Source organism: Taurulus bubalis, assembly GCF_910589615.1.
Source record: "Taurulus bubalis genome assembly, chromosome: 18".
Classification (NCBI taxonomy): Eukaryota; Metazoa; Chordata; class Actinopteri; order Perciformes; family Cottidae; genus Taurulus; species Taurulus bubalis.
The window spans coordinates 10353315-10366795 of NC_136606.1; the positions used below are offsets into that span (position 1 = coordinate 10353315).

General features: G+C 40.0%; 2 protein-coding genes and 1 long non-coding RNA gene across 6 annotated transcripts; all 3 read right to left on the minus strand.

Annotated features, from left to right (window-relative positions):
* Positions 1–15: 15 nt before the first annotated feature.
* On the minus strand, positions 16–3215 carry LOC306750541. Of its 4 annotated transcripts, XR_013771197.1 has the most exons (9): positions 3139–3215; positions 2095–2133; positions 1814–1877; positions 1545–1598; positions 1235–1299; positions 948–1009; positions 639–702; positions 351–415; positions 16–118 (listed from the first exon to the last, which is right to left on the minus strand). It is a non-coding gene; the product is annotated as an uncharacterized lncRNA (long non-coding RNA). The 4 variants fall into 4 exon arrangements; XR_013771198.1 differs by lacking the exon at positions 3139–3215 and having other exon boundaries at positions 351–412; positions 1814–2846; XR_013771199.1 differs by lacking the exon at positions 3139–3215 and having other exon boundaries at positions 1814–2846.
* A 1308-nt stretch (positions 3216–4523) lies between these two features.
* Positions 4524–5640, minus strand: tcf24 (transcription factor 24; the record flags this gene model as incomplete). Its single annotated transcript, XM_079234573.1, has 2 exons — positions 4524–4939; positions 5239–5640. 2 exons carry the CDS (start codon positions 5638–5640, stop codon positions 4817–4819), a joined length of 525 nt encoding a protein of 174 aa, XP_079090699.1. The 3' UTR covers positions 4524–4816.
* A 2002-nt stretch (positions 5641–7642) lies between these two features.
* On the minus strand, positions 7643–12109 carry ppp1r42 (protein phosphatase 1, regulatory subunit 42; the record flags this gene model as incomplete). Its single annotated transcript, XM_079234431.1, has 8 exons — positions 7643–7787; positions 8197–8281; positions 8479–8598; positions 8783–8900; positions 10608–10724; positions 11502–11640; positions 11731–11897; positions 11978–12109. 8 exons carry the CDS (start codon positions 12107–12109, stop codon positions 7763–7765), a joined length of 903 nt encoding a protein of 300 aa, XP_079090557.1. The 3' UTR covers positions 7643–7762.
* Between the last annotated feature and the right edge of the window lie 1372 nt (positions 12110–13481).

The following is a 13481-nucleotide window of genomic DNA, read 5'->3' on the forward strand; positions in this document are numbered from 1 at the left end:
ATAAGTCAAGCCACCTTTCTTGAAAAAAGGTTTATTAATTGAAAGAAAAAAAATCCGATCTCTTTCAGCTGATGATCCAACAGCATCTGCTTTGACCACAGCAGAACTTATGAAGCCACTAAAAGGGGAAAAAAAGACTTAAATAAATCCATTATCCACATCAACCTTACACTCATGTACCAAAAAAAAAAAAAGTCTCAACTGATATTATACTGGTTTTTCAGTTAGTCACAGTTTCACCATCTTATTGTCTGATGGGTAAACGGCAAAGTGTATAGTCATCACTATTCCAGCAGCAGGACTGACCTATACCATTTAAAAAAAAAGAAAAAGAAAAAATTATGGCTTACCTTCTGATGAGCACAGGATCAAATCAGGTGCATCTCCTTTGACCACAGCAGGACTTATGAAGCTGCTGAAGACAAAACGAGGACCTAAATAAACCATTATCCACATCAAATGTGCATACATGTAAACAAAAACAGTCCCAGATGACATTATACTGGTTTTTCAGTTAGTCACAGTATCACCATCTTATTGTCTGATGGGTAAACGGCAAAGTGTTAAGTCATCACTATTCCAGCAGCAGGACTGACATACCATAAAAACCAACAACCTGTAAAATACTGAAGGCTTACCTTAAGGTCCACACAGTGAAAACCAATAGTTGGCCATCTGTAGTAGGCAGTGGTGACTTCACATCTGCAAGAGGAGTAAACAGATTCTACTCATCATTTACAGTCCTTTCAAAGCCTATTTTATTATGAGTGCTGAAATCTTGTTTAAATCTGAAGCAGCCCCAACTGACATTATACTGGATTTTCAGTTAGTCACAGTTTCACCATTTTATTGTCTGATGGGTAAACGGCAAAGTGTAAAGTCATCATTATTCCAGCAGCAGGACTGACATAGCATAAAAGAACAAACGCCAAATATTTAAGCCTTACCTCCTGATCAGCACAGGATCAAATCAGGTGCATCTCCTTGAACAGCAGGACTTATGAAGCTGCTGAAGACGCACAAAAAGACCCAATAAACCATTATCCACATTCAAATGTACATGCATGTAAACAGAAACAGTCCCAGATGACATTATACTGGTTTTTCAGTTAGTCACAGTTTCACCATCTTATTGTCTGATGGGTAAACGGCAAAGTGTTAAGTCATCATTATTCCAGCAGCAGGACCGACATACTATAAAATAGCAACAAACTGTCAAATACTGAAGGCTTACCTTAAGGTCCACATAGTGAAAACCCAATACTTGGCCATCTGTAGTAGGCAGCGGTGACTTCACATCTGCAAGAGGAGTAAAGAGATCCTACTCATTTACAGTTCTCAAAGCCATTTTATTATTGAGTGCTGAAATCTTGTTTAAATCTAAAACAGTCCCAACTGATATTATACTGGTTTTTCAGTTAGTCACAGTGTCACCAGCTTATTGTCTGATGGGTAAACGGCAAAGTGTAAAGTCATCACTATTCCAGCAGCATGACTGACCTATACCATAAAAAGCAACAAACGGTCAAATACTGAAAGTTTACCTCCTGATCAGCACAGGAGCTTCTCCTTCGACCACAGCAGGACTTATGAAGCTGCTGAAGGCAAAAAAATAAACCATGATCCACATCAAATGTGCATACATGTAAACAAAAACAGTCCCAGATGACATTATACTGGTTTTTCAGTTAGTCACAGTATCACCATCTTATTGTCTGATGGGTAAACGGCAAAGTGTTAAGTCATCACTATTCCAGCAGCAGGACTGACATACCATAAAATAGCAACAACCTGTAAAATACTGAAGGCTTACCTTAAGGTCCACACAGTGAAAACCAATAGTTGGCCATTTGTAGTAGGCAGTGGTGACTTCACATCTGCAAGAGGAGTAAACAGATTCTACTCATCATTTACAGTCCTTTCAAAGCCCATGCTGAAATCTGCTTTAAACAGTCCTTACTGATATACTGTTTTTTCAGTTAGTCACAGTATCACCATTTTAATGTCTGATGGGTAAACGGCAAAGTGTAAAGTCATCACTATTCCAGCAGCAGGACTGACCTAAACCAGAACACAAGAGATAACTAATCTTACCTTATCAGGTGTTGTTGAACAAACTTTCCATCTGCATATCTACTAAACAAAAGCCATGTCAAAACGTTAGCGTGTATACGGTCTCAAGATATAGGTGATGTTCATTATGCAAGACTTGTCAAGGCTATCCCAGTAACCAAACCTCACAGATAATTACTCTAGGGAGTGCACCATTGATTTCCAGCTTGCATGAATAAGACGTACTGAAGAAATAACCAATAATGTGAGTACAGATGATGGATCACCCGAAGGTCAAAAGGCTCCTGTGTTACACAGCTTGGGAGCTTGGCTAATGTCGCACGTTTGAGGACAGGTTCAACAGCAGTTCACGACCTCTGCCATGACTTTACGTCCTCAGGGGGATCAATGATGACTTTCCCCAGTGAAATAATGGGAAGAGGGCAATTTCCTGACCAGCAGCTCATCTGCTGACCCAAGGACACAACCAGATATGGCCAGGGCTTGCGTTTTTTGCTTTTTAGAACTGTCTCAAAGAATGATTGATTGCATTACTTCACAGAGGGGAGCTTTCTATAGAGACATCAAAACTGGTCTGGTAGTCGCGATAAATTAAGGATGACGGTCTAACGTTTTATGCAAGTCACCGATTCATTAGTTTAATTGCTGTAGGATTTGGCTGCATATACCGTGAGGCCAAGAAACGTTGAACGTGATATATACCAATGATATTAACACAGGTGCGAGAATAACTGCAGAACGGTAGGCCATGCATACGTCAACAGCCAACGCCACGTGCGTTAAGTTTCACTGCTGCGCTACAGGACAAAATTAACTAACAATATACAAATATAGTAATCTTAAGTAACGTAATCGTACGTGTTTGGTTTGTGTCATGACGAAGACTCCTATGAATCAACTGTTGCGCTGCACTAGTGTCGCCCACGTGGCCGAGACATGAGCTAAGCTAGCTGTTAAGCTAACCGGTAATGGTCATTTAAGAGCGATTTGCGAATCTGCCCAAAAACGCGTCTACGATATGCAAAAAAAGACACCAATGGGAACTCATAAATAATCGCGGTGTACCTTTGCAGTGACGATTGAGGTGGCGAGGAGCAGGGCTGCACTCTGCTCGTGGTTGTGCCTTGAAGGAAAGAGGTGGAACTTCCGGATCCGGCTTCGGTTATATGCGCCCCATAGTTGCGCACTGAAGGTCACGTGGCCCAGTGCACAGCTGAGCAATAATGGTGTGTTAGCGTCAGACACTTCCTATTTAGTTGTCGTTCAAATGTAGGCTATACAATGTACATTATCTTTATTTCATTAGATAGAGGCACAGTGTTTGCAACAATTTACGGTGTGAAAATTAATATTCTTTGTTTTCTCCAGGTCTGCAGATAAAACAGACACAGGTCTCTCATAATCATTTGTATACGCCTACCTCATTTCCATCAATCTGGCTATAAATACAATATTCCCTCTTAAGGATGTTGTGATTTGTCAATGCATTTATCAATATTTTAGGAAGCAACATATTAAAAAAAAAAAAAACTTAATATCACGTTTGCTTTGCCCGAAATGATAAATTGTTCAAACTTGTAATGTGAAGAAGCTAATTTCCTTAATATTTACGCATGTCAACTGTACAAATATAGGTAATTGTTGTTTGCTTTCTTAAACATGGTGACACTATAAACACAGCTGAAACTAGCGTATGCATATATATTTATACATATATACATATATACATATGTGTATATATATATATATATATATATATATATATATATATATATATATATATATATATATATATATATATATATATTATCTTTCGGATTTCTAAAGTCAGACATACTCAGCCAAAAGGCCTGCTGCATATTCTTCAGTCTGGTGCAGTCATTTTGTGTTGTGACATAAACAAATGCTTTACACCTTGAATTCCAGCGAGCACCACAGCTGCTCTTTGATTGATTATTGTCACTTAATTAAGCGCCTTTCCGATCACAAGAACAATCTTCTTTCCAGAATATACCGGAATAATAATAATAAGTATTATTATTATTAAATAACAATACTTATTATTGTTATTATTATATAATACTTATTATTATTATAAATATAAATTAACAAATTATGCCATGACAACTTCTGGACTTTCAATAATATATATATATATATATATATATATATATATATATATATATATATATATATATATATATATATATATATATATATTCCTATTTCCTTAATGACACAAGCCATTTTCGGCAACACCTTAACAAACTTGTCGTCTTTCACTTAGGTCATTTATTCACAAACACATTTACAACCATGCATGCAAAAATAAGAAGGAACACGAGACGGAGAGCCTCCATTGTTGACTCTCTGACAGACCACTTCACATGACAGATGTTAAGTTATTCACGCATGCATTTAGTGCAAATGTTTCAACTGAAAGTGCACACCTCAAGCATGACGGGCTCAAACCCCGTGGAATTTCTACAAATATCATACCTGGGACATGTGCGGAACTGCACAATGCAGGCCAAACAGGATTAGTCAAAATAACAACAGAGAAACATAATGTGTGCTTTCTCAAAATTTATACAATAAATTCACGTAATAAATTAATTTACAATGTCTTCCTCGTGGTACAGGGCTTTAGTGGAAGTAAAACCCGATCTATACTCATAATGCATATTCTGCTGACAGAGTAAACAGCATGGACTCGTGCCAATATGAAATGGTTTCATACACATTATTTAAGCCTATTGTGTGAGGTGGACGATGATGGGCCTTGATTCTCTGACTCTGAAGGCTTCGTGGTGTTGAGGAACTGTCCGCTGGCTCCGACGTACAGCCTGGATCGCATGGGCCATTTCTGTAAAGACGTTACATTTGTTAATAGGCCTAAATCAACCTCTACAATTAAAAGTTGAGAATGGAGAGGATGATGTTGCCTCCTTTGAAAATGTGTTGCATCAACTCGGTAACCTTTAATATTTTGCATTGTAGCAGTGAGAATGTTCGTCCAGAAACAAAACAATTTAATTAGAAAATACTTAAATCGCAATTGACAACAATAACAGATTCACCTACAACATTATTAGTATTATTATTGTTATTATTGTTATTATTATTATTATTATTATTATTATTATTATTATTATGATTACTGACCTTCACTGGGTGCAGGTAGCCATCACCTTTCAAAGAGTGCAACGCATCTGTCTTTTTTTTGTTCTCTCCCTCCTCCGCTCCTTCTTCTTGCAGTGTTCGAGTCAAGTGGGCAATATAGGTGGTGGCCAGTATCAACACGTCGAGTTTGGACAGCTTGGTGTCCGGCGGCACGGACGGCAAAGTCCTTTGTAGCTCCAGGAACGCGGTTCTCAGGGTCTGCACTCGGCTCCTCTCCCGCGCGGCGTTCGCTGCTGCCGGGCGTCCTCTGCCGCCGAGCCCGCCGGCCTGGAGGTCCCGACGCGGGCCGTCCGGACTGGAGCTCGGACTGGACGCGGGGCTGTCACCCGCCGCCGCCCGGGAGCAGCTGCCGCTGTCCACTCGGAGCGTCTGTCTTCCAGCCATCGGGCTGCACTTCTAGACCTGAAGAATTACATCAGAGGGATAAAGAAGTCACTTTTAGTTGGTTAACCTGCAAGTTATAATCGAAAAAAAACACATTATTATTATGAATTATTATTATTATTATTATTATTATTATTGTCGTCTGTACAGTATTCATCCGTTGCTTGCTTCTAAGTTAAGTTATTGCTTTTGCATTTATTTATTAAACCATAACTTAATTCATAACTTAATGTCTGTTGTCAAGTCCTAAGTCATGTCCCTTCACCTTCAACAAACACGATATTCTTGAACTCATCCTCATAAACAACGTGAAAAAGCCAAATGACAGGACGCAGCTGCGCAAAGTTGCACGAAAGACGCATGAATTTGTGCTCATTCGGTAACTTGCAGTGCAAATAGAAGTCATGCATGCCAGACATGTTTAAACAGTTGATATGAAGTTTTACCTTTGGTATCTTTCAAAGGCGCTGTTTTAAAAACGACATGAAGGCAATCCAAAGAGGGCTTCGATGAGATAGAGAACGTGTTCCTCAAGTTATCCTGATGAAGTGGTGCGTCTGCAGAAAAAGATGCGCAGCAGTCCTCATCCAACACTTCACCTGTGTGCGTAAAAGTCTCACTCGTCGTTCATTTATTGGCTAGACGAAGCCCCAAAAACTCCGACGTAATTAATCACTCGCCTCATAACACTCCCTCGTAGTGAAGACGGCTCTTTCCCTTTCCTCACTTATTTCTGTCTGAGCGCAGCAGAGGCTCGTTTTCAACGCCAGAGGCAGGACTCTCTTCCCCTTGAACCCCGATATGCGCTCTGCCATATCGCACTCTAATTGGCTGCGAACCTGACACTGTATTTTCTTTATAAGCCTATCATAAAGTGGCAACGGGAAGAAAGTCAAAATGACCTCAAAAAGCTGATCGTCAAGGTCAGAAATAAAGGTTACTCTTTCAAAACGCTGTTTGCAATACACCATGAAGAAAGGCTGACAAGTGTAAGCTGATATGTAAAACATTTGACTAATTGCCAGGCTGTCTAGAATTGCAAGCTCAATGGAACAGCTAATAAATAAAGTCCAGCAATGCAATCAACAGGCAGGCATCGAGGAAATTCTTGTGAGACTCAGAAATTAATCACTCTGATTTGCAAGGCTCCAAACGGAGATGTCGGCAAATTAATGAAAGGAATTATTCATAATATGCACATCCTCGGACTGTTCTTAATAAACATTGTTTTTGTAAGGATGGAGTAACAGTATTGCTGCGGGCCACTCATTATAAGGAAAAGGAAAAGAAGGTTAAGTAAGCTTGTTTCCCTAATAACCCCGCATCTTTCAGGGGTTACAAACGTGGTTTCCTCACTGAAACATTTAGTAACAGCCATGATAATTAATACATCCGTAGTGTTACTGTATTTGCCATAAAAGAGGAACAAGTCATTTATCACAATTGTTTGAATAGAAGCATATACTGTTAGCTTTAGATAATTGTAAAGCCGTGGCAGGGCAGAGGGATCATTTAGATTGTGCCACTCTGCATCTCCTGCATCACTTATTTGTCGGAATGCATGCAGAAGAAAAATGACACACGCCACAGAAAATGTAGCACTGACTAGTATGGTTGGTAGATTATTTATATCCTCAGAACACCAAAAGGTAATTAGAAATAAACCAGCTGTGAGAGTGAGGAATATAAATGTGCACAAACCATTATTCATTGTTTTACTCTTTAATTTCGTAATTCATTTCTAACACTAACATATTATTTCCAGCCTATTCATTTATAGAAATATATATATATATAAGAGACAGATACAATGAAAACATTTGTTGTAAAAAAGTAACATTTTTAAACCCCTATAATCCACTATAGGTTAAGGATAAATTCCTGCAGCTATCGACATCATCAGCGAGTAACCGTGACTCTTCTCTGTCCTCATAAATGTACAAGTATGAAATATCCGCAGCTATCATACTAAGGTGCTTAAACTCGGCAATAGCGAGGGTTCGTCCTGCATGTGTGGAGGAGGTGGAGATTTTAGTGGACTGGTAGGTTTGTCTTAGGCATCCACATGGCTGCAGACGGGCGATGAGGCAGCCACATGAATAAGATGTCCGCTCGTAGGAATCTATAATTTTAGTGCCGTTTGATTTCTGAGAGGAAAAAAAAACATTGTCATATCATCAGAAGATTTCTTTGACTATTACTTTGTGGCCTAAAATGTAGTGAATATTGCATTGAGACTGACAACACGGCTAATAAAGAGAACATGAGGGAAACTAAAATAAGTGATCGGGCAAAATAATTACACCAATCTAAAAAACATTTCTTCTTGAATTTGGGAAGAATTGTAAGGTGGATCAGGATGTGAGATGAGTTCAAACCTATTAGCAGTCATCATTTGTAATTTGTACATTTCATCATGAAGCACACAAATTCTGTATGACAGCTGGTTAACGCTGCTAATTTAATATCCACAGTTGAATAATTTAGTAAGTAATGAAATGGAGTGAGACACTTGTGCACTTCTAAATGCTAACTGAGATCTGTGTGATTCTGGACCTGAGAGGCTGCTGCTTCCATCTCTGCAGGCCGGCGTTGCTGTAGATGGAGCCAGGATGTCCACCCTGACAAGCGTTAAAGTCATCTGGAATGCAGACAAAGTCTCAGGAGAACACAACACACGCATACGCACAAGTCACACAAATTCAGATGCGTAAAACCCGACCCAGTCCAATAAAGTAAAGAATGACAGACGTGAAAACAACAGAAACATCAGGTCATTTTGGTTATATGGGCAAAGATGTAACAGTAAATTGAAAATAACATAATTTAGTGACATACTTGTTAACGATCCCATCATCAAATGTTTGTTGTTGTTCTTCATCTTGGCCTCTTTGGATGCTTTCCAGTTAATAAGGAACTGTCTGGTTAAATCATTAATTTCCTTGCCATCCAGAACCTCTAGAAAAATAAAGAAATAGATTCAACAAACAAACATTTCGTTCAAAATGTAAAAGTGAACGGTGTATACAGTATTTCTACTATCATTAAGTGGTCTCTTAATTATTACCCTGGGCAAGACAAAGAAATAAAGTGCATTTTCATATTAGGATGCCATTGAGAAGGAAAATGAATAACAACTCACTCAGGCTATGGACCGCGGTTATTACGTGGTCTCTGTACTTATCTTTTTTACACACAGGATTTCCACCCAAATCCATTTGAAGCAACTGAGGCCAGTGGCTGAACACATCCTCTAACTCCTGAAAATACACAAGAAGAGAAACTTCACCTATACTATGTTGTGTTTTCATTAACAACTAATGGCTCAAATGGCACCAGTGTGTCTCAACAGCTGCTCAGTAACTACACATGGACAACCTTTTTGTTTTTTAAACTAATGTCATGCATTTTTATAATCACTAATGTTCAAATTATTTAAACTGAAATCTGTGCACGGTTTTCCTTTTTCCAGCAAATAATTTTGAACAATTTAAAAATTAGGAAAACTTTGAAAGACTCGGTATCGGTGAATAGTAATGTGGAGTACAAGGGCCAATGGAAAGTTCATAAACAACACATCCGTCTATTTTAATAAACAGTGTCGCCGGTGTCATGTAACTACAAGTTTTCTCTTGGGGCGGTGTGAGGCGGGCTCCTCCAGCGAGTTGCCTGCAGTTGTATGTTTATCTAAAGGCACATTAATCCAAGCCTGGAAATATGAATACTCTCTGGACACGCTCTGATTGTTCATTGCCTTCCTGTCTTGGCCAAAGCGCTTCCACTTTTCCAGCTCTCGCCGCAATCAGTTCAGAGGGGACCCCTGAGCACCGAGCGCTCCCAGGCTTTGATAAATGATCGTGTCAGGGCCGTCACTCAGAAGGCCGTCACTGAAGAGCAGCCCAGCGCCAAATTGCCCCTCGCGCGGGGGCGTGGAGAACAGCGAAGGCTGGATACTCACTTCGTTCGGCCGGCTCTCTTGCCTGGACTAATGATGGGCCAGTTATGAACCTGCATTTGACCAGGGCTTCGATTCCCCTGTCCTCTCTGCCCTGCACACAGCTCACGGTCTCTGAAGATGCTCCCCATTTGTCACCCATAGCTGACTGCCTGTCATAATCTATTTTAAAAATCCATACCGTTTCCTCTGGATTCTGAGCAAACGCCACAGAAGAAGGGATTGATCCTTCGGAGGGCTGTCTTTGCAGGATCAATAGTTGCAGACGGGTTGTATAAATTATAGGAGATATCTGATAAAAAATGACACGTGTACAGCAATTACCTGCATTAACGTTCTCAAAAGAAAATCTTTCCTGTTGAAAAAGTAGCCTCAGCAATGTAGTCAATTCTAAAGTGCTCTTGATGTGTCATCATAGTGTTTAATGGCACTAAGAAAGAAGAATGAACTCCTTTTAAATTAAGTTATCAACCTTTTCAGTGAAATAGCAGAAAATGAAGGTCAGTGAGGCTAAATCCTATCTCTGCCTCCGATGACTGCCATGAAGTAAAGGACTGCTGGGTTAAGGTATCACATAGAGGATTCTAAAGCAGAGAGGAAAAATCAGCCTCCCAAGGAAAGAGAGAAACTCGTGCTTGTTTAAAGCTGTCAGCGAGAAAAGTCTCAGGGGGATGGCTCGCTGATTTGTTGAATAATTCTGACTCTGAAAGAGTCATGGAGACTGGGAACCTATGGCGGGATTTGCAGGATTTGGTTCTTTAGAACCCTGTTCTCCATATCATTTCACACATCACTGCAGAAATCTACGGAACAATGTTAATGTTGACCCGATCAACTAATAGCCGGTATGCTGACTTTAATACACCTTAACATGCATAGTTGCTGTGCTGTAGTACTATTTACTTTGACTGTGCATCACATGCAGTCACTTTCTACTTCACTGGAGAAAAAGTCTTGAATTGGTTCCACAGACATTATTAGTTAAGTAAGAGAAAAAATAAGCTATATTTACCTCCATATTGTACAATGTATTGTCAGCAGCAGAGAAATGCCGGAGTTCCTTCAGCACTGTCAGGTCCCTGATGTCATCAATGTTGTTGTTATTGATATTCAGGACACAAAGAGATTCCTGTGCAACCATTCAGGTTCACGAAGAGAGAAGAGTTCATTTTACAGTTAATACAGAATCTTACATACATATTACACAGTGAGCCCTAAGCCTAAGCCAAATGTTAAACCAAAAAGGTAACTTAGTCAAATACAAATTATTTATATTACAAAATAAATGTACACTTTACAGTATTTTCCTCTTTCTTTGCCTGTGATCCATTTGAATTAAGCATTTACATGTGTTCTCTGTATACCTGCACTATTAGAATCACGTCCACATCAGACTGTAGATAGTGCTGTTGTTCAATATTCATCTTAGTTTGAAGTTCTATAACGACACATTTATACATACATACATTTATACTGGAACTCTTTAAATTTGCTCAGCAATTTCTTTAATTATCCAAACAAACAAGCAGAGACTTTTGGTGTGTTTATCCATGGCCTGGGCAGTAAACAAAGTAAACAGACCTAACTGATTTGTCAGACCAGAGAGAGCAACAGAGGTCTCTTTGACATCATCAAACCCAGCACATTACTGCTTTTACATGGATTACTGGCCTCGGAGAAATCTGAGATCTAAGCTCGATGTGATAACCTACCAGGGCGATACACCGTGCATAACCTTGTGTATGAAAAGAGGAAATTAGGCTATCCTCTGAACCTTTTGATTACTTAAAATATAAAGTGTTCAATAAAGATATCCCAATTATTCTGCGGGGGAAAAGGAAGATCCACACATCTTCCTTTTTCCACATACTATATCTGTACTAAACAGTGTAAAAATAGGTCATACAGCCAGTGAGAGGAGCGTCATGGGGTCAAGGAGCAACTTTTCCCCTGGTGCCAGCCTCTGATTCTCCAGATGAAGCTCTTTGAGCTCACAGAGGGTCTCTAAGCCCTCTACTACAGCAATCCTGTTTCCACCCAGATACCTACAGAGCAGGAAAACCACACACATGTTCAGACACACCTTTGACTTTACCACAGCACAGGGCAACAACCGGTTTAAATTCTTTACTCACAGTTTGGAGAGCTTCTGCAGATTGGAGAGATTATCTATATGAGTGATGTTATTGTTCTGCATATAAAGATGGGTGAGGTTGGAGGCAAAGCCAAGGTTGCAAATGTGTGTGATCTGATTATCGTACAGGTAAAGAACGGTGAGGTTTCTACACATGGAGAGATCCCCCTGAAAGTAGAAGTTAAAAGTGAGGCACATAAGATGAACAGCACAGAATTAATATGTCAGCGTTGATACTGGCTACTCACAATGTCTTCAATGCTCTTGCTGAAAAAGTGGAGGTGAGTGAGTGTCTTGAGGTACTCTGGGAAAGAGAGGCCCCTTTTCTTTTTGAAGTGGTTTCTAGATTTAGCAATCAGATCTATGGTCAGGCGTACCATGGTGGCTCAGGGCTTTAGAGAGGATCCTTTTCAGCCTCAGCCAAGCATTCAGCCCACAGCAGTGGCTAGAACTGTCTGTTTGGGAGGACAAATGACAGAAAAGGACCTTAGCAGGCAAACAAATGTTCCTCAGAAAAACAATGTAATAATGCCACTTTACTTCAGCATTTGTAGTCCCAAATGACAAATTAACCCCCATACAAAACCTTAAATGGCCTAAAACCTAATTGTCAATTCACAATTAGGGATAATTGATGGGGGAAAAAACATCACTATCACTATTCTCCAGGAAACTTGCTCAGAGGCCAAAGGTTGGGTGAGCACTCAATTCATACTGTGATTAGAATCCCCCTGGCAGACTAAGCAGAGCTTCATTCAGTACCCAAGGGGCTTGTTTATTAGCTTGACCTGACATTGAGATATGACAATTTGCAATTTGATTTTACTTAGAAAATAGGCATTATTATACGTGGCCTCTCCTCACCTGCTAATTGCACTGCGTTGAGTGTGTGGAGCTAAAATAGAGAAAGGTAGAGGAAGGCTGAGGTGTGACAGCAGGTATTTTTTACACTTGATCTCAAGGCGTGAGGCCGAGGTCACAGGAGACAAGAGGCACTGATCGATCCGCAGCTGAACAGAAGCTAACGGCTAGCTGAACTCATACAGACTCTCCTCTCCGGGGACTCGGGGGCAGCACTTTATCATTGTCAAAAATTTAAAAAAAAGTGCGACACTCGTACTGGCTGTCCGGGTGGAGTGCGTCCGAGGGGAGGGACAGGAAAGAGACACGAGAGGGAATGCAAACAGCCAGTGAACGAAGGGGACGGGGAGGGAGACCCAGAACAAGAAGTCCGTAGGGTGTTAGCTAGTTAAACATGGGCCCTGATGACGTAGGCTAACTAGATAGCGATAGCTAACTCATAGCTAGTTTAGGAGCCACCACGAACCGTATTCTCTCACCAAGTTTAGCGCAACACCCAACATGGTTGAAGTTGGAAAGGTGTCAAATGTTAATTAAACGTTCCTACCTCTCGACGTCTTCAGGAAATGTGGACATGCGAGCTCGCCAAACTGTTTTAAGTTGTAGCGTTAGTTGTTAGCTTAGCTATTTAAGTTACATGAACCGGGAGGCTGTTTTGTTTGGGACAAGGTATATGTTGCCATGGAAACCACATCATCTGACGGTTCAGTATTTAGTCCAGAACTGTTATCACAACTCTAGGGGAAGAATTCTAGTTGCTAAACATACATTATTTTAATTATTAATTATGAATATAATTGTTGCAAATACAATTCATCGTTTTGACAAAAGGGAGGGACTACCTAAATTATGCTTTATTATCAGAATTGGAATTTTAAAATGTTTTTAAAA